Genomic DNA, 18,143 nt, shown 5'->3' with positions numbered 1-18,143 from the left:
CTGTATGTCGTTAATCTTCAGGTATTTTCATGCTGTGGCTAATCTTTCGCATACACTCATCAAAAAAGAATTTATGGTTATGCAGCTTATCTCACGCGTCCGTTCAGGCGGGTTTTGGCGCCATGAATGCCGTTGCTCCTTCCGCGAAGGTAGTCCTTGACAGTGTATAGCAGGGTTGAGCATGGCTGTGGTGAGATGCCATTTACGCCTGGAGTTCTGTTGAGATTTGCTAACGTTGTGCTGGACTGCCAAACTATGAACTTCACGACGTCTCCGCTATCCCGGAGCATATATGCTGCGCGCACTCGCCAGCGTTGAGTGGTATTGTATAGAGGATACAAGCATACACGGCGAGTGCCCGCCCTGCTTATAGTGTCAATTTATGTTTCGCGGCTGACCCGCCTGGTCGAATGCATATAGTCTACAGGAGGCAGAATTCATTTATGTCAGCTAATCGGGGCGGATACGTGTACAGCGTCAGACCACAGCTGGCGAAAAAAGTAAATGCATGCTAATGGCGAATACATAAATTCATACAGTACGTTGGCTAATTTGCTCGTCCCCGCAGTCGACAATGCACAATATCCAACATACACTATCTAATACCCAAAGTAAAATAAATCAAGATGCGGACAGTCCGTGAAGCCATGAGAGCCATGATTCATGAAGGTCGGAACGGGACGTGTGTGTCTTGAAGGGCGCAGGGATGCGCTTTTAGACGATTTCCTCGACGCAGGCGGGCATCTTGTGTCGTTCCAAGTTGCGCGCCTGCTCGTGATGTGCGCGTGCGCGTGCATTCCTGTCAGAATATTATCAGCATCGCCGACGGAACGAGCAGAGAGTGGCTTACGGCCTGTTCAGAATACTCTCCGCCCCAGTGAAGATGAAGGTGTCGTAGATTAATACGCCGACTATCAGTGACTTATCAGCGCCACAGACGACGAGAGAAAGACGAACAAATGACGTACTCAGTGCGCCGCAGATTGGGGCGATGATCGGGCACCACAACCAGAACTGACTGGACGGGGACAAGTATCAGCATCATGAACCGTACCGCGAGTAGATGATGCTCACTTGCGGTAGGTGAACACTGGACAAACCAAAATCAGCCATGCTGCGCGCGGCAGAGGAAAGGTTAATGCGCACCTTCTTTTCCGTAACCGACCATGGCGGTCAGCAATCTCGGGCCAAAATCACGGGCGGGGTTAATCGCGTAACCTGCAACGCACCATGTGAGTCCACAACATGGCATCAGCTGTGGCGAGCTGCTAACGCACCTGTCTGCATGCCCAGGGAGGCACCGATACCCAGAATCGTGATGAACAACGCGAGAGGGACCAGTCCTGCCGGTGGGGGTCCATTGTTTTTGTCGCCGAAGGCGCACACTACAAGGAGCAACGCCGCTGCCCCGACGATCTGCAGAGTGCCGCTACATCAGTGGCCCGTCGGATGATACCGGCGACGGGGGATGGACGAACCTCGTCGAAGAAACAAGACACAGACGTCATATAATCCAGCTGCGACGAGGGCGGGCACGGTCAGCGCTCGAGCATTGAGCCGGCCGCGCACACGGCGCTCCGGCACGTAAGAAGACCGACTCACTGCATATGTCGAGAAAAGGCTTGCCGTGCCGGGTACGGTCCGAATGTGCCGACCGCCCTCGTACAGGTCGATTGCGTGGATGTAGTTCGCGTAGATGATCCCTGCGCCGCACAGCGCACCCATGATTTGAGAGAAGATGTATATTGGGACCTTGCGCCAGGGGAAGTCACGGAATGTCGCCATTGCAATTGTCACCGCTGGATTGATGTGTCCCCCGGACACACCGCCCGAGAACCAAACACCGAGCGCTGTGCCTGCAAAAAAAAAGAAATTGGGTCAGTACCTGTGGCGAAGAGAAGCAGAATCGGCGACATACCAATCGCCCATCCGAAGTTGATGGAGAGATAGTCCTGAAACGCAGAAATAAGTCAGTCATCTGAGACACTGAGTAGTCACAAGAACACCTACTCCTTTCGGGGACGGGGCAACGGCAGTATTGGAAGACAACACAACCTGACAATCTACGCCGGCTCCAAAGATGATCAGAATCATCGTGCCGAAAAACTCTGCAGCGGGCTCGCGGATAATCTCCCTAAACAAGGATGAGTGACGCATTTCGCAAACGATGCAGAAGCAACCTACCGAACCCTTGACCATCGGTTTGGATACTTCGTGTAGTGTTCCGTCGTTGTGTCGTCAATCGTGGAGCTCGTTTCTGTGCTTCCAACCACGACAGCAGTGTGTTCAACATGCTCAGTGGAGCCATCTGCTTTTGAGTCAGATCGCATGCGGGAGTGAGGGTGCTCGGCGGAGATAGTCTCGAGTTCGTGTCCTTTGTTATCATGAGAAGGCATGGTAGTGGACTGGTCAGGAACAATGAAGAACGGGCCTGGAGCGGAAGGGCTATGCACACAACGGCGGCGTTAAAGCAGGATGTCTAGGTCAGACGAAGAATAAATGTGGGTTGAGGGTCGGCTGACGGAGATGAAAGGACTCTGTCTCAACGGCTGCACAGCAAGCTGCTTGCATTTTATTCAGTTCCGGCAAGGCTGAAGATCCTGTTCGGCACTTCTACTCTGGCCTCATGATAAACGGTATAGGAGAAGGTCCTGATCGAGGTGGCGCATGGGTTTCTGTTCTGGGTCGGCCGGCTACGATCTCTGAGGTTCATCCGCGAGATCCATGGCGCCGACCACGGCATCCCCGCCAGGCCCCATGTCTCCACGGGGCTGTCCCGTTTCCCCACGTATGGGGGATACTTATCCTATCACACAGGAAGCGGACCCCACAGCCTCGAGTTCTATCGTCAAATGAAACTGAAAGGCGGGGATAGAAGCCTTCACATGATGGTCGTCACAATTTCTCGATCAGAAAAAGCGGGACTATCTCTGATCGAGAGCGCCCTGAAGACCTGTGACACGCGAGGTCAGATGTCTCCAGCGCGCTTTACGATAAAGGAAGGGACTCTGCTGCAGTTTACTTCGCGTATATGGCTCGCCTTCTTCCTGCATGATCGCATAAGTCGGTCGCGGTCTCGCGTGTTCTACGTGTTCGGCGGGTCCTATGTAGGGCAAGGTGATACCGCGACGCAGGAGCGAAGGCCATTTCACATGACATCCGACCCTTACGGCGGCCGGGCCTGACCTCCATGATCGACCATAACTGTTATATCACCCGCTGCTCATGAAAACTAAGTAGTCGGCCTCTACAATGTTGCGCGTAACACGAGTTGCGAGCGTTGATGCCCGTCCTGGTCATTTGATGCCCTTAAGATGCCGTTTTGGCGGCACTTGGGCGCAAAATGGATTTGGACATACGCGGGTGCCACAGAGCCCCACTTGCCTTCCGATGATATTGTGGGATGCTGATGGAGGTAAAATCCTAAAGTCATTGTGGTCACTTTTGTCAAATCATATCCCCTGACCGCCGCTAGCGTCCACCACACCTGCCGGCCGAGCGGAGTAGTTCCGATGTGTGCGCGCAGCTACCAGGTTGGTCAATGCTTCCCACGCTGGCTACTGCGCGCCCGCCGCCAGTTCGGAGTGGCGGCCACCTACACTCATCGCGGGTGCGTCAGCCCGCCAGGCACGGTGAAATGCAGACGGCTTTGAGGTTTACGCGATTTAAACTTTGAGGAGCAGATGTCGCAACAAGCCTAGCACTGCATTCGCGCACGCTCACCTGCCCGCCTCCTGTCCATGGGCGGGGCTACTTTGTCACCGCGAGCGATGAGCAAGAATGCGCGCACGATAACGTGCAGGCGAGTGCAATCTGGATGACCCCACGGCGTATGTTCCAGTTGCATCTCGAAGATGCGGGCTCCCCACGGGGGATACAACAATTGATGATCATTTGCGTGTTCGTTCGGTTTCTGGCGGACGCCGGAGAACCTCTCGTCCGAACAGGAACAAGAGGAGTCTACCGGATCACACACTGAATGCCGCGTCTTGGAACCGGATTGTTTTTGTCGTACTGTTAGCCGGAACGACCGCCGTTCACATGGCCCTCCGCCCTGGGTGGGAGGAATTGACGAGGCGTTTCACAGCTACGCACAGCAGGACGGGACCTGGTACCCATAGGTCAGAACAGCATTTGGCAGTCTGGATTGTACGTAAGATTAATAGGATCCGGCTCGAAGATGATGAAAGTACACGGTGTGGGAGCGGTCTCGTAGCGGGCCGAGAGTTTTGCTTCGGAAAAGTTCCAGATAGACCTATGGGGCGCGCACATAGTACTGCGTAAGCAGCCGAAACCCGAGGAGCTCTGGCCCCGGACCCGAGCATTGGTCATTGTAAGTAATAGATTGTGAAAGAAATGAAAGCGTGTAGAGCGCGCCTGGAGGTTCTGTGTGGGAGAATGGAGGCGCCTATGTGCACTTTGGCTAGGTATCTGAAATTGGATCCCGGATCTGGGGAACGTTGCGGCGGGTACCGGGTTGGAATGTGAAGAGACTGGGGGTGGGGGTGGGGAAGTGGGGATGGACCCCACACCTGACAAACACGCACTTCGTTCGTGCACGGACACGCTCTCGTTTTGAGGCATGCGCCACCGCGATTGACGACTATGACTCTAGATAGGGTAGCGGATATGTAAGTACGTCCGTCCATGATCGAATGGCAGACGTTGACCAAGACTCAACTTTAGCGCATCCGGGCATGGCATGGCCCTCCGCATTCCCACTTCCCACTAGTCGTGGAATTGACAGCATTGTATAGTTGTCGCAGCAACTCGTAAAACCGCAGGGGTCCCCAGTAACTGACGAGGAGAAACTTCTCCTGCGATGCCTTCTCGCTGTGATACGAGATGACTGAGTGGACTGTGAACACATTCATCACCGCATATACTTACCCTTGAGATAACACAACAGTGGTATCCATTTATTGGCCGCCGTATATGGCAAGCAAGGCGGGATTGACGGCGGATGATCGACCTCGGATCCAATTCGATCGCTGCAGGCGCGTAGCTTGACTTGTGGATCCTTGTGTAGGAACGGTGTGCGGACCTAATCCCGTGTTGTCTACACGTTCCGCCAGATCGACGATGCACGATGCAGTGGGCAGATATATCGTTTTTACCCGCTAATATCGTCCGTATCGATCGCGTTTGTCATCCGTCTCGTGCACGGCGAAGGTACTTTTGTCAGCGGGTGCATGACCTGTTTTGACCTTGGATGCCACGGCGGAACTCCGAAGTCTGTGCCCACAGGAAAGGCACGTTGAAGACCGGAGATGGCTCGAGAAGTGGGAGACGGATCGGCGCGACCAAGAACCCGTGTTCGACGCCGGTTACAGTAGAATCCGCCACGTGAAGTACGTTGTCCAGATCTTTGCGTGCAAGGTCCATTGCGGCTGTCCTTGCTACGCCGCTCGCTGTACCGCAAATTTGTGTTGCCTTTGGACCCCAGCATTTTCGGAGGATGCACGACAGGTGTGTGGCGTGATTTTTGAATCCTTAAGCGTGAAGGGTATTCGGATCTATCTTCATCTCGTCTGCGCGCTCGCCAAATCGTTGTTGTAGTGGGTGTGTCCGTTTCCGCGCCAATATTGTCCGCTTTTCTTCCATTTATCATGGAAGTGCGCGCGGGATGCGGGGAACCGTTTGTAACCGGGTGCTTTTTTTTGGTACAATTTCTATACCGCCAAAGGCGGTCGAAGGTGTGTCTAAATACAAGTGTAGCGATGGACTACCAAAGGTAGGAGCGTAGGTGCAGTGATACATCATATCACGACCAGGGTAGAACCTATCCGGGGTCGTATGGAGTCAGGGAGGCCTTGGTCCAGGCGTCACTATCCTGAAGGAAAGCGGCCAGGTCGAACCAGGCGTCTTTGGAACGGAAGAGCGCAGGACTGCGCAGGGTACGGTGGGGGTGTTTGAGGTGGTGTCGAGCTTGGGGGTAGGATGGGCAGTCGATGAGCAGGTGGTCGCGTGTCTGCATGTTAGCAGTGCGGCACTGGCAGGCAATAGATTCCTCGTGTACGAAACGGTTATAGTAGCTACCGACGTGTCCATGTCCAGTGAGGAGATGTACGAGACGGCACTCTACTTGTCGGGGGTCATCATTCTCGCGAAAATAACGATGCAAGGTAAGACTCGGCTCAGCCGTGACGGCTGCACGGAATGGGGATGGGTGTGCGTCTTTGCGCCAATCGCGCCTCCAATGATGGAGGGCTCTTATGCGAGCGTGGCTCTTGGCCCACACCAGAGAAGGTGGATGGATGGCCGGAGCAGACGCACCGCGTTTGGCGAGACGGTCAGCGACTTCATTGCCAAAAAAGCCCTTGTGTCCCGGCACCCAGAGGAGTTCAATCTTGAGGGTGGGGTGGGCTTCAAGCATGGCGTTAACGTGTTTTGAGAAGACTATAGAATGCAATTGGCAGTCATGCGGGCGGAGGTCCAATGCGGACTCCACAGCCGCACGATTATCCGATGCGAACACGATGTGTGTTACGTCAGGGTGGTCAGGCAGGAGGGCGGCGACGTTCGTGGCCGCTGCTGCCAAGGCAAACATTTCGGCATCGTATACCTCAGACTGCCGTCCGAGACCCCACGACTTTTCGAGGAGACTATGACCTGCCAGTAGAATGCACGCACCTGCGCCAGAACGCTTGGTCTGCCTGTGCTTGAATCGAGAGCCATCGGTGTATGCCCACATCCATCCCGGCGCCTGAGCAAAGTGCTGTAGCTTCGGGCCGAGGACATTCTCGATGAATGCCTCTGATGCGGTGCTGGAATTGCTTGGTGCCATAACGGTGAGGTGATCGCCCCAGCGTCGGTAGGTTTCCCAGGGAGGGGAGTAGTATGGTACAGTGGGCACGACATCCGGTGTCGTGCGCTGTGCTAGATCATGGATAATGGTGAGTGGGTGGTTAGCCTTGGATAGTTTCAGAAGAGGGATGGGAAAGGGATCCTGGACCGTTGTGAGGGGCCAGGGGTGAGGGAGGCGAGCGAGAACCTGTGAGTTGGCAGGCAGGGTGTGCAGGCGGATTGCGACACGGTCGCAGATCTTGTGGAGTTGCCACCGAATGGGCATGATGCTGGCAAGGTGGTGGGCAGCGTCGATCGGGGTGGTTCGGAAGGCACCGAGCAGCCACCGCAGGCATTTGTTTTGAGCCTGTTGCAGTGGTTTGATGAGCTGGCCCTGGCGGCGATCTGTGAAGTAGACTGGAGCCCCAAAAGTGAGCACGGAGAGAATGTTAGAGATGTAAATGGTGCGGGCAGCCTTGACAGACATGCCACGGATGGTGTTAGCGAGCATGCGGAATGCATTGACTCGGGATAGAGCACGAGTGGTCATCACGCGAACATGATGGCGGAACGTGAGCTTGGGATCCAGCCACAAGCCCAGCCAGCGGAGATAGGGCCTGGGTTTCACCACAAATGCATGCGGTTCACCTGGGTAGAGATGAATGGGAGGTAGAGAAACACGGTGAAGGGGTTTGCGAGGGAAGTGAATGCCCTCAGTTTTATCCATGCCAACACGAAGGCCCAACTGCGCCAGCGTGTGATTGATAACAGGCACGGCCTGAACTGAACGGTGAGTGGAGATGTTCAGGGATGGCCCGGCAGCGAGTAGCCCGATGTCATCAACATAGCCCTTGAGGCAGATGTGTGGATCATCGGCAAAGAGAGAGAAGACGGGGAAAGAGTAGATGGTAGAAAGGATGGGGGAGACCGGCGAGCCCTGTGGGATTCCCACGTTCGAGATAGGGCTCGGGTCAGAGAGGTCGCCATCAATACGTAGGCAGACGGAGCGAGAAGTGAGAAAGGAACGAGTCCACGCCACTAGAGGTGTGGGAAAACCAAGAAGGTGTAAGGAATGAATCAGGCGTTCATGGCGGATCGCATCGTAGTAGCCCTCAACGTCAAGGGCCAGGAACGTTGCTGACTCGTCACACGCCCATAGACTTTGGACATCGTGGACCAAAGAAAGTCCAGCGTCGATAACAGAGCTTTTGTCGCGACCACCAAATTGGTTGGTCGGCAGCAGTTCATAGCGGCCAATCTCATAGAGAAGGCGTTTGGCAACGACCTTCTCAATGAGTTTACTCAGCGTCTCCATGAGCGCTATCGGGCGATAGGCTTTGGGGAGCGAGTAGTCAGGCTTCGATGGTTTAGGGATAAGTACCACCACCGCCCTTTTCAAGACAGGGGGCAAATGCCCCAGAGATATGGATGCAGCAATGAAAGAAATGAAGTGGTGGCCCACCGGGGACTGAATAGCCCACTTCAGGAGGCGCCATGTGGCCTCTGAAAAACCAGGAGCTGAGGTGTTCGAGGTTTCGGCTAGGCATGCGCCAATCTCGGTAGGAGTGACTGGCTCAAATGCACGAGCAGGACGCATAGGAGGGTCAGAAGGAAGATGAACAGGGATGGGATCGGGAGCAGGGGGAAAGAACTTGTTGATGAATGCACGAGAGCGATCTGCCGTGGTGAAGGCGAGCCCCTGCTCACCCTGAATGGGAGGGAGGGGGGCTCGTCTCCGGCCTACGGACCAAGTGGTGAGCGACCATGGATCACGGTCTTGGACTTTTTCGATGACTGCGGTAGCCCAGTCACGCTTTGCGGCCTTGATGGTAGCCCGCAACGCGATGTGAAGAGGGAGACTGCGTTGCGGGTCTGCGTCAGAGTATGCGGCAGCAGCCCTGTCACAGGCGGCATTCCACCAAAGCGACGTAGCCGAGGAGCGGTGCTTTCGAGGTGGCATGACCTCAGTGATGGCGTCGTGGAGCGCAATGATGAGCACATTGGCTCCAAGGTCCAGTTCATCTATGGACTGGTAGGCGGCAGGTGGGGGGTTGAGTGTGAGGAGGAGGACAATAGCATCTGTCCACTCCTTGCGCTTTTCTGGATCGATGCGGTAACCTAGATCGATTTCAAGAGGGTCAGTATGTGGCAGCCTAAGGGCTACTGTCCATGAAATGGCTCGGTGATCAGATCCGAAACGCAGCTCGTCGCTGACGTCCCAGAGCTGGGATATGAATGAATCGGTTGCAGCGGACCAGGTGAGGTCGATAATCGAGTCCCGCTGGTCACGCTGACCACATCGGGTGGGGCAATCGAGATCATTGAGAAGGATCATGTTGTGCGAGGCAGCCCACACAGTGAGCTGCTCACCAAGGAGGGAGTTAGGCTGCTGGGGTGTGGAGGAAAGACTCCATGCCCGATGATGCAGGTTAAAGTCACCGCCGAGAAGTAGGGGGGAGGTTAGAGGAAATTGAGAATGGATGAGGGCATAGAGCGCTGCGTGGAGGGTGGCTCCAGCACGATTATAGATGTTTATGACAAAAAAGGAGAAGGTGGAATGGATAAATTGGAGCGGAACAATGTCCTGGTGGGTCACAAGGTCCCGTCGGAGATGTACGTCCCATTCAGAAAGAATAGATTTATGCACGAAAGTGATGGCACGCGGGGTGACATCATCAGTCGGCGGCGGAATGAAAAAGGGGGTCCACTGGGGATGGTTCACAGTACCAAAGATGTCCGTGCCACCTTCAGCACCATGAAGTTGGGTCTCCCCAATGCGACCCCACCAAGGCTCTTGACAAAGAAAAATGCAGGCGGGCAGAACGTTAAGAAGCGTATGCAGACGAGGGTTTTCTCTCGCTGCATTCAGTTGGAAGAAGGAGAGGTGTGCAGTCATTGGGATGCGGCAGGCTCAGGTGTCGGCTGAGACCGTGGAGTAGGATGCCGGAAGTTACGGCGGGTTGGGCATTCAGGATCATCGCTGGCATGAGGCCCAGCACAATTGACGCATTTCAGATGTGTGCACTCAGAGGCCATGCCCGAATCATCTCGAGCGGCCACGCACTGGGCGCACACATCGTTATGGGAGTCGTCACGATGGTTCACGCTGCCGCACAAGCGGCAGGCAGGTTTTCGGTTCTTAGTGGGGCACTGAGTCACACGATGACCCATTTGCCAGCAGTGCGTGCACTGGGCAAAGATGGGGCGATCGGTGTACTCCTTGACGGAGACACGTTGACAATCCAGGAATAGGAACCGAGCATGCCGGGCTAGCAGAGTCTTTGCAATGGTGCCCTGGGGGTCTTCCACTGCGAACATGATAGGCGCTCTCTGGCGCGCGTCAAGCTGGTCCTGAGGACATAAGAAACGCGGCACCATGGAGAAGTGCACCTTGGCGAGGATGGGATTCACTTTGAGATGAGCAATGAGTTCCTCACCATTGTAGGTGGGGTGCTCGGGGGTGGGTCGGGTCAAAGAGCCGGGAATGAAGAATTTGGACCAGGGGACAACCGGGCGCATGTCCGAGTTGCCTCCCGTGGGCGGGACGGGCACGTTCAGTGCCGCCCGAATGATGGGCGCAGCCTCGGTGATGAGAGTCTGGGACGAAGCGATCGACCACTGGAAGACGAGCTTCCTGGCCGGCGAGAAAGTGATTGCGAGCAGGTCGACACCGGTGAAGGTGGGCTTAGCACGCAACATGCCACGGACTGTGCGCGTGATGTGCGGTGCACCAAGGGCATGTAGCCGGACATACTGATCATCGGTGAGCGACAGAAGCGTCGCTTTATGGGTGTCTTTCCGCTTGGGAGCGGCAGATGCAGACGTAGCGCCCGCAGACGAGCCGCGAGCTGGCATGGTGGTCTGGGTATGTTTGGGAGCACGGGCCTGCGATGCAGCCACCTGACTGTAAGGTAGGGTGATGCCCAGCTCGCGGTTGTCATCAGGGTGGGGACGTTTTGGAGCAGAACGGGAAGCAGATGTGCGGGAAGACCCGGGAGAGACCCTACGTACCTCGTCTTCGAGGCGACTGAAGCGCCTCATGATGTCCGCGACAGCGGGCACGAGAGCAGCTTTGACGGCATCGGCGACAGCATTGCCAGTCGAGGTAGCCTCGTTGATGCGGGTGCCATCGGAGGTCAACCCAATATGACTGTAGGCTTTTTGCATCATGTCCACGGCCCCGGCGATGTCTCGCACAAAGTAATCCGGGACGGCAGGGTCGGCAGAGGTCAAGTTAAAGACGGAAGTAGCGATGTGACCGCAGAGCACGCGTAGTACGTCGGTGAACATGCGATAGTCGCTGTCGAACTGCAGAGGTTCGACGGATTTTTCCACATTCCGCAGGAGGTGGTGGATGGCCATGGTCAGCGGGGAGGGGCCTTCGTCGTCGAGTTCCTCATCCTCATCCTCCAAGTCCAGAGGAGGGTCAGGGACGGCGTCGAGCATAGCAGAATCTACGGGATTTGACATAAGCGCTGAAGAGCTGATGACAGTAGGAGCCAAAAAGGAAAATTGTTGTAACCGGGTGCGTGATTTGTTTTGGTGACCGACCTTGGATGCCACGGCGGAACTCCGAGTTCCAAGCACATAGGAAAGACGCGTTGATAGCCGGAGACTCGCTCAAGAAGTAGAACACGGATCAGACATGACCAAATACACGTTGTCAATTCCGGTTACAGTAGTAAGGTCGGCCAAGGTGGAGTGCGTCAACAAGACCTTGCGCATTAGGAGGGACAATCGCGTTTGGTTTCATAGTTCCTTCCACAGGATGCAAGGTTGTACTCTATCAACGATATCTTGACATTCATATATCGTTGGGAACAAGTACTGCCGGTGATAGCTGAAGCAGAGCTAGATATTGAGGCTTCAGCCAGAATACAGCAAGGGACACTCTTTTGACGAGATGTGCCGTTGTATGCGCATATAATCCGGGCTATCAGCCTTTTCAATAAAATAAATGCATTCAAAATATCTCACACGTACGCGACGACACCACAGCGAAGCGAGATAAGTTCTGCGCGGGTCGTTCAGGGTGCTGCGAGTACCTCAGCCTCCGCAAGTGTATTGGGTCACGTGCTGACGTCTCGTCTTAACAATAGACGCCGGTCCGGAAGCATCGAAATCACAGGCGCACAGCCGCAATCATACCCTTTGTTCCATCCACTATGTCTATGTTCGACAGATTCAAGAAGAGTGCCCAGAAGGCGGGCACGCAGGCTTCCGCTTTCCTCCAGCAGGGCGGTAATAGGCTCGCGCACGAGGGTCAGACCTTTGTGCAAGGGTTCTCCTTGCCAGGAGAGGCCGACAAAGCAGCCAAGATCCTGGCGAGTTTCCTTGGTGCGCATTTGAATCGCTATATGGTGAGCGGCCAATTGACATGCGATATAATCACAGCCAATCCAGATCTACCCGAATCCGCACTGAATTCCATTCCAAAAGCCGTCCTACAACAAGCAAGAGGTAGGCAGTTCTTCTATTGCGCTACCACAATCCCGATCACAAACCATTGACGCACGTCCTTCCCAGGCCTCGCCATCTTCTCCGTTCTCAAAGCAGGCTTCGTGTTCTCCGGCAAGGCCGGCTCAGGCCTCGTCATCGCACGCCTGCCCGACGGCTCGTGGTCCGCGCCTTCCTGTATCGCAACCGGCGGTGTAGGTTGGGGCCTCCAGATCGGCGCAGACATCACCGACTTTGTCATTGTGCTCAACAGCGAAGACGCCGTGCGCGCGTTCTCGATGGGCGGGAATGTCACAATTGGTGGGAACATCAGTGCTGCGGCGGGCCCGGTTGGCACGGGTGCCGCAGTGCAGGCGACTGTCGCACATCCCGCGCCAATGTTTGCGTATTCCAAGTCCAAGGGTGCGTACTATCTGCCTCAACGAGATCGACGTGAAGGTTGCTAATTGGTATTGGCGTCTATAGGTCTCTTTGCCGGTATCTCGCTAGAAGGCGCAGTCCTAGTCGAGCGCAAAGATGCGAACCGCGATTTCTACGGCTCGTCAATCCCAGCATCCGACATTCTAAGCGGCCGCGTACCTCCTCCCGAGGTCGCTTCTAAGCTCTACGAAGTCATCGAAGCAGCGGAGGGCGTTGACGAGAGCGGCCTGCCGGAGACCGCATACGTTCCCACCGCAACCGGCGACTACAAGGATGTCCACAGTGGAGGCACTGTCTTCGACGCTGGCGCGCATTGACATGTTTGTCATATGAGAGGGACGACCCAGGATGCACCATCAATGTTGTATATGTACTGTACTGATGCTTTACCAATTGAGCAGCGAGTTCTCTATCTCCTGCACGTTTGTACATTAGGTTGTTTGTTCAGTAATTAATCTCGGACTCGTTCTTCCGTACGACAAAGCCTGTATTACAAAGTACTGAACCCTACAGAAACAAGTTTGTGTGGCTAGTGCAGGTGCCCGCAGAAGACGACATGGCGGCCTTACAGTGCGTTTCGATGTTTTTTTTTACTCAACGCTAGGCTCATAAATGGGCCTTCATATAGGAAGAACCTCTAGCCACGTATTAACATCAAAAAATGATACAATACAGATCCACCTCTAGAAATACCGATCCCAAAAGCCTTCGGTACCGTTCGTGCTGGCAGCGTACGGCTCGATGCCCAGCAGCTTCATCATGAGGTTGTAGATGTTCACGTTCTCGAACGTGTCCATCACGTACGTGTCGTCCGATGTCGAGTGCCAGCCCTTATTCGGGCGCGAGAGAATGCGCGGGAGGATGCGAGACTGGCAACGCGATGCCTCGACCGCCTTGACGACGGAGGAGAAGGGACCGTGCGCGACGAACATCGCATGCATCGATGGCTCGTCGTTGTCGTAGCCATGGTTCTGATGAAGCGTTAGCACCTGATACACCGTGACGTGAGGCTCAGCGTGAATAACTTACACCCTTGCTCATGCCAGTACCATTTTCGATACGGTTCGTGAGCGCGTACCCCATCTCTGGTATGACGTATATGGGCGCAATGCGGTCGTTGTGCGCAAAGTGCCATCGTTCTGGCATAGTTTCATGCGTGTAGACGTGATATTTGCCCCCACTTTCCTGCGATGCAGCGAGCAGAGTATCGAGATACTTCTGCACATCGGCCTTCGGTGAGAAGCGCAGGCCCGCTGCTGGCCAACCTAACGGTTGAAAAAGCCGCTCATGAGTTTGCAACTCGACCATTTTACTGCTGAGTAGCTACAGACCATCCTCATGCTCGATCAGGTTGTACCCCTCACCGAGAATGTCGTCCAGGTAAATCCATTCGGGTTTGCTGGTGTCCGTCATGCCGTGGTCGCTCACGAATACGATGTCGACGATGTCCGTAAGGTTACGCGCCTCCAGACCGGCATGCAAGTCTCTTGCAAACACATCCACTTCATGGAGGACTTTCTGGGAGGACAGAAAAATCTCAGGGTACGAATGGCAAATTGAAAATCGGAATAAAGCTTACGTTCACGAGTCGTGAGTTGGGTCCTTTCCAGTGCCCCGCCTGGTCCAAGGACGGCTCATACGCTATAGGGTCATGTTGAAAAGCCCATAATCTTGAGTCGACAGCAATGCTTACCCATGATCAGCTGTGGTCGCTCGTCCAAAGGGAAGTCGATCCACGTCATGATCTGATCAAGTTTCTCTTGCAGTGGTACACGATCCTAGTTGACAGTCTCGTCAGCCTAGTTGTCCGTGATCAGTCACGGAATTTCTCACCCTCCAGGGAATGAAGTAAGTAGGCGAAGCTCCCGACGAAGTTGTAGGCGGACCGGGCCTACAGGAGGAAACAATCACTCATATTTACACTCATGTTCATCGGCTGAGTTGCAACTTTACATACCACATCAGGTTAGCTGTAATAATATCCGCGCGCTGTGCAGTCTCCCATATCTGATATATCCTTCAGCATACAAGCCGAAGAAGATGTCCAGAGCGACTTACCGGCTCACCAAACCACCACGAGGAGTTCCACGACGCCTCTGCGCTGTTATAGCGGAATTCCAAACCAGTGTCAGGATCCCAGAAGTTCTGGATACAAGATTGTCAGTGCATCATTTGCAACAGCTACTGACACTCTGGCAGACATTTGCGACAATTCCGTGTGACTCCGCATACAGCCCGGTCCTACAGTTCGTCAGCAGATACATACAGGTATGCAGTCCGACAAACTCACATTAGTGCCCAATGATTACTGCATAAACGCGCAACTCTGGTCAACATTTCCACCACAGGCAATGACCGCGAAGGTACTCACGGGAACGTTAGAGTCTGGAAAGCCAGAACGTAAGCCAATACCTATTCCAAATCATACACAGCTCCACATACAGGAAATATAGACTTCATAGACTTCGCACGCAGCCCCTTCTTGCTGATCGCAAGCAGATGCGGCGTCAACCCTCGGTCGAGGTAATCCGCCCTACGTTACGTAAACAACCTCCATGAACAGCATCAAGTACACGTATCACTACGACGCACCGCAACCCATCTATCGAGACAATAAGGGCCGTTTTCCGAAAGTCGTGTGTGCCATTACTGAGGAGCGTCCTGTGGTCCCAGTGCGGTTTTGTCCTAGTGACGGGGCGCAAGATATTAAGGAGCGGCGTGCCGAAGATCGCACCGAGGACTATCACGACCGCCGCAGCCCCGAAAGCAATAATGACCTTGCCAGAGCAGTTCCTACGCGCACGCTCCGCATAGTCTCCAAGGTTCTTGGTGGAATCGGATAGCAGTCCTCTCCGCTCCTCCTCCGAGCTGGCACCGAGCTCCTCTTCCGTCAGAGTGCGCGCGAATTCATGTATGGGTCGATCATCCGTCTGCGTGTCGCTCTTCATCGCAAGACGGGTCGGTACTGAGTCTAGCTGATAGGCGGAGAGATGGAGAGTGGGACTGAAGCGTCCGCCGAGGTGGCCTTACGCGCGAGAGAGTACTTACTCCGGATCAGCCTAATCTGGCTGTGAAGCAGCTTACATAATATAACCTAGATTACATCCGTAGTAACCTCAATCCAAAATCCATGTACAGAACATCAATCACAGCTCGACAGACACATAACGCTAGACTTTTTGAAGTATCGCAGCCAGTAACGAGTCATATCCTAATGCCAGCTATCACTCTGAGTCACGCTGCCATTGGACGGCGTCGTGATCTCGTTGTTCGGGTCGTCCTCCCACGTAACGTCTCCATTGTACTTCGTGAGGTACTTGTACTGAAGGGCCGTATTAGCAGGGAGGTAGACGGTGACTATGAAGCATCGTCAGCATCAGCAATCGACTCAGCGATGATCGAAGACGTACTCGACCAAGTGGGATAGTCGGGGTTCGACATCTCGAGCGCGTTATCTACCGACCAATCCGCAAGCTCAGAGACCGAGCCGGTGATGTAGAGGTTCTCTACAATACCCCGCCGCGATGAGCGGATGGCCAGTCTATCAGATATACAACAGCAAACTCACCTCCGTAGACAGTGTCGTAAACGACTTCGAACGTCACGGCGACTGTTCCAGAGCTCAAGCAAGACGAATTCGCGTTCGCCGCGCCCCAGCTACCGTACGTTGTCCCATTCCTCCTCGCAAATGCCGTCAGCGCCGACGCAAAGCTCCACGTCAGGTCGTAGGCGCTCGTCTGTGCGCCGTCCGACTCCAAGTACTGCTCGCTCAGAGACCCATTCGACGCCGTGTACTGCGCATTCATGAGCACGAAGCCGTCCGCAAAGTCCTTGACGAATGTCATCAGATCACTGTACGTGTCCGTGCTGGAGTCGTATGTCCCGGTAGTAAGCGTCGACTCGAATTGCTGGAAGAAGGCGAGCGAAGTGTCGGTAACGTTGATCTCGCCGGCTGCCTCCCAGACGATCAAGGCATCATAGAGCTGCTCGGCGACCGCAAAGGTGCAGAGGTACCATGGCTGGCGGTACGCAAATTGTCAACAATGCTTGTACCGTGGAGACAGCCGCTCGACTCACGTTTCCACCATAGTAGACGTCCTCTGGATAACGACCAGTCGCGACAGCTTCCGAAGCCGCAATGTCATCGTTGATGGTGTAAAGATCCCGGAAGGAGTCAACATAGACCTTCAGGTTCGAGAGCGCCTTATCCGAGCACGGCTGAAAGGTAAGGTCATCGCAGACGGCTTCCGCGTCGAACGTATGGATTGATGCCAAAACGGTGTTTGCATCCTTGCCCGAGCGGCCACCACCAGTGTTCGCTGTCATGTACAAATCATCTGGGTTCCAGAAAGACTGACAGAATCCGGTCAAGAGCGAACCACAAGATTTCGTTTCCCCCGAGAACTCACTTGCATGAAGCACAGGATGCCATCTGCCTGCGTCTCGTAGTCGCTGACATCGGACGTCTCGTCGAGCCTGGTCGCGAGCGTAATGCCCTCGCGAAGTGCGCGGTGTTGGACGGCTGAGGTGAAGTACGAAGAAGAGTCAATTTCCTCCCAGAGGTCGAAGCTGCAACATAATGAGACTCACAGTCAGACTTTACAAGGAGGCTGGTGGACTCACGTCGTATCGTTCCAGTACTCCGCGACATAACCCAGGTCAAGCTCGATCATCGGCCACAAAGTGTCAGTCACATAGGTCGCATTGTCATTGTCCAGCAGCCAGTTCGCATACGCGATGATAGCGGTGGCGCGGAGGGCAGGGCCGTCTACAAAAAGTCGATTTTCAAATACGTCGACTTCCATGCGTGAGCGTGCATACCACGTTGCGGACGACCCCACGCGCCGGTGAAGGCGGTTTCGTCGATGTTGAACTTGGGCTCGCCGAGGCCGCCAGTGCTGACCGTCCCGCTCGGGTTGCTAGTCTGCTGGAGGATCGACTCGGCGGTGACGAACTCGTCGATGAGCGTGCGAAGCGAGTCTGAGCTGTTCTCTCCCGAGGTGTACTGGTCGATGAGAACCTTGAACGTCAGGGAAGAGTCACGGACCCATGTGTAGAGGTAGTCTGGGTTCACGGTGCTGGGACTGGCGATAACTATTCCCGACTGTGAAGTGAATTGAGTGAAGAGACCATTCAACAACGGGAAGGCAACATACGTATGCGCCATCGGACAGCGAACCAGAGGCACCGATGTTTGCGAGCACACCAGCCTCCGCAATAGGCGACTCGGTGGTGATGTACGAGCCAATGCTGCCGGTCTGTGCGAGCACACCGCCGGTGAGAGCGAGAAATGATGTCAACGAGAGTCGCATCGTCGCGACTGGGGAGTGCAGTCTGCTGAGCAAAGGCACCTACCGCGTTCCATTTTATATGCGTGAAAGCATATGGCACGGCCCCGACTGGCAATTATAGCATGCAACAAAGATCGTCAGGTGGTTTCCTCCGTGCACTGGTCCCTGATTCCACCAACCGATGTCATC

At 54.7% G+C, this 18,143-nt stretch overlaps 9 protein-coding genes across 9 annotated transcripts; 2 read left to right on the top strand and 7 right to left on the bottom strand.

Annotated features, from left to right (window-relative positions):
- Positions 1-714: 714 nt before the first annotated feature.
- LAESUDRAFT_647362 (aquaporin) lies at positions 715-2,330 on the bottom strand (the record flags this gene model as incomplete). Its single annotated transcript, XM_040904049.1, has 11 exons — positions 715-799; positions 851-911; positions 969-1,018; positions 1,075-1,090; positions 1,147-1,218; positions 1,278-1,416; positions 1,479-1,517; positions 1,603-1,856; positions 1,919-1,952; positions 2,011-2,134; positions 2,185-2,330. The coding sequence occupies 11 exons, from the start codon at positions 2,328-2,330 to the stop codon at positions 715-717; spliced, it is 1,020 nt and encodes a 339-aa protein (XP_040766974.1).
- A 1,720-nt stretch (positions 2,331-4,050) lies between these two features.
- On the bottom strand, positions 4,051-4,820 carry LAESUDRAFT_544697 (uncharacterized protein). Its single transcript, XM_040902877.1, has one exon. The coding sequence runs from the start codon at positions 4,582-4,584 to the stop codon at positions 4,123-4,125; it is 462 nt and encodes a 153-aa protein (XP_040766973.1). The 5' UTR covers positions 4,585-4,820; the 3' UTR covers positions 4,051-4,122.
- On the bottom strand, positions 4,821-5,696 carry LAESUDRAFT_544696 (uncharacterized protein). Its single transcript, XM_040902876.1, has 2 exons — positions 4,891-5,696; positions 4,821-4,833 (listed from the first exon to the last, which is right to left on the bottom strand). Exon 1 carries the CDS (start codon positions 5,609-5,611, stop codon positions 5,114-5,116), a length of 498 nt encoding a protein of 165 aa, XP_040766972.1. The 5' UTR covers positions 5,612-5,696; the 3' UTR covers positions 4,821-4,833; positions 4,891-5,113.
- A 728-nt stretch (positions 5,697-6,424) lies between these two features.
- On the bottom strand, positions 6,425-7,171 carry LAESUDRAFT_629098 (uncharacterized protein; the record flags this gene model as incomplete). Its single annotated transcript, XM_040903375.1, has 2 exons — positions 6,425-6,661; positions 6,956-7,171. Coding segments are annotated over 2 exons (453 nt in total), but the record flags the coding sequence as incomplete, so codon positions are not given.
- An 876-nt stretch (positions 7,172-8,047) lies between these two features.
- LAESUDRAFT_601234 (uncharacterized protein) lies at positions 8,048-8,386 on the bottom strand (the record flags this gene model as incomplete). The annotated part of the gene is made up of 1 exon (XM_040903057.1): positions 8,048-8,386. A coding segment is annotated over one exon (339 nt), but the record flags the coding sequence as incomplete, so codon positions are not given.
- Positions 8,387-9,174: 788 nt separating this feature from the next.
- LAESUDRAFT_722958 (uncharacterized protein) lies at positions 9,175-9,941 on the top strand. Its single transcript, XM_040908315.1, has one exon. The coding sequence runs from the start codon at positions 9,263-9,265 to the stop codon at positions 9,710-9,712; it is 450 nt and encodes a 149-aa protein (XP_040766969.1). The 5' UTR covers positions 9,175-9,262; the 3' UTR covers positions 9,713-9,941.
- A 2,010-nt stretch (positions 9,942-11,951) lies between these two features.
- LAESUDRAFT_647136 (DUF500-domain-containing protein) lies at positions 11,952-12,980 on the top strand (the record flags this gene model as incomplete). Its single annotated transcript, XM_040904036.1, has 4 exons — positions 11,952-12,123; positions 12,181-12,246; positions 12,313-12,645; positions 12,709-12,980. 4 exons carry the CDS (start codon positions 11,952-11,954, stop codon positions 12,978-12,980), a joined length of 843 nt encoding a protein of 280 aa, XP_040766968.1.
- Positions 12,981-13,346: 366 nt separating this feature from the next.
- On the bottom strand, positions 13,347-15,611 carry LAESUDRAFT_756869 (Phosphodiest-domain-containing protein; the record flags this gene model as incomplete). Its single annotated transcript, XM_040912225.1, has 13 exons — positions 13,347-13,634; positions 13,693-13,928; positions 13,995-14,181; positions 14,243-14,304; positions 14,357-14,441; positions 14,497-14,554; positions 14,621-14,670; positions 14,722-14,808; positions 14,865-14,904; positions 14,954-14,971; positions 15,035-15,048; positions 15,106-15,196; positions 15,256-15,611. The coding sequence occupies 13 exons, from the start codon at positions 15,609-15,611 to the stop codon at positions 13,347-13,349; spliced, it is 1,572 nt and encodes a 523-aa protein (XP_040766967.1).
- Positions 15,612-15,874: 263 nt separating this feature from the next.
- LAESUDRAFT_647096 (carbohydrate-binding module family 20 protein) lies at positions 15,875-17,975 on the bottom strand (the record flags this gene model as incomplete). Its single annotated transcript, XM_040904031.1, has 8 exons — positions 15,875-16,020; positions 16,074-16,169; positions 16,232-16,682; positions 16,741-17,016; positions 17,073-17,232; positions 17,287-17,431; positions 17,485-17,767; positions 17,820-17,975. The coding sequence occupies 8 exons, from the start codon at positions 17,973-17,975 to the stop codon at positions 15,875-15,877; spliced, it is 1,713 nt and encodes a 570-aa protein (XP_040766966.1).
- Between the last annotated feature and the right edge of the window lie 168 nt (positions 17,976-18,143).

The sequence above is a fragment of the Laetiporus sulphureus genome (assembly GCF_001632365.1).
Source record: "Laetiporus sulphureus 93-53 unplaced genomic scaffold LAESUscaffold_8, whole genome shotgun sequence".
NCBI lineage: Eukaryota > Fungi > Basidiomycota > Agaricomycetes > Polyporales > Laetiporaceae > Laetiporus > Laetiporus sulphureus.
Note: the sequence above shows the minus strand (reverse complement) of the source record. Positions and strands in the feature narration are given on the sequence as shown.

What these genes read in the sequence shown, in the direction of transcription:
- LAESUDRAFT_722958 (XM_040908315.1), top strand. Translation starts at nt 9,263, where the DNA reads ATGGATGAGGGCATAGAGCGCTGCGTGGAGGGTGGCTCCAGCACGATT.
- LAESUDRAFT_544696 (XM_040902876.1), bottom strand. Translation starts at nt 5,611, where the DNA reads ATGATAAATGGAAGAAAAGCGGACAATATTGGCGCGGAAACGGACACA.
- LAESUDRAFT_544697 (XM_040902877.1), bottom strand. Translation starts at nt 4,584, where the DNA reads ATGCCTCAAAACGAGAGCGTGTCCGTGCACGAACGAAGTGCGTGTTTG.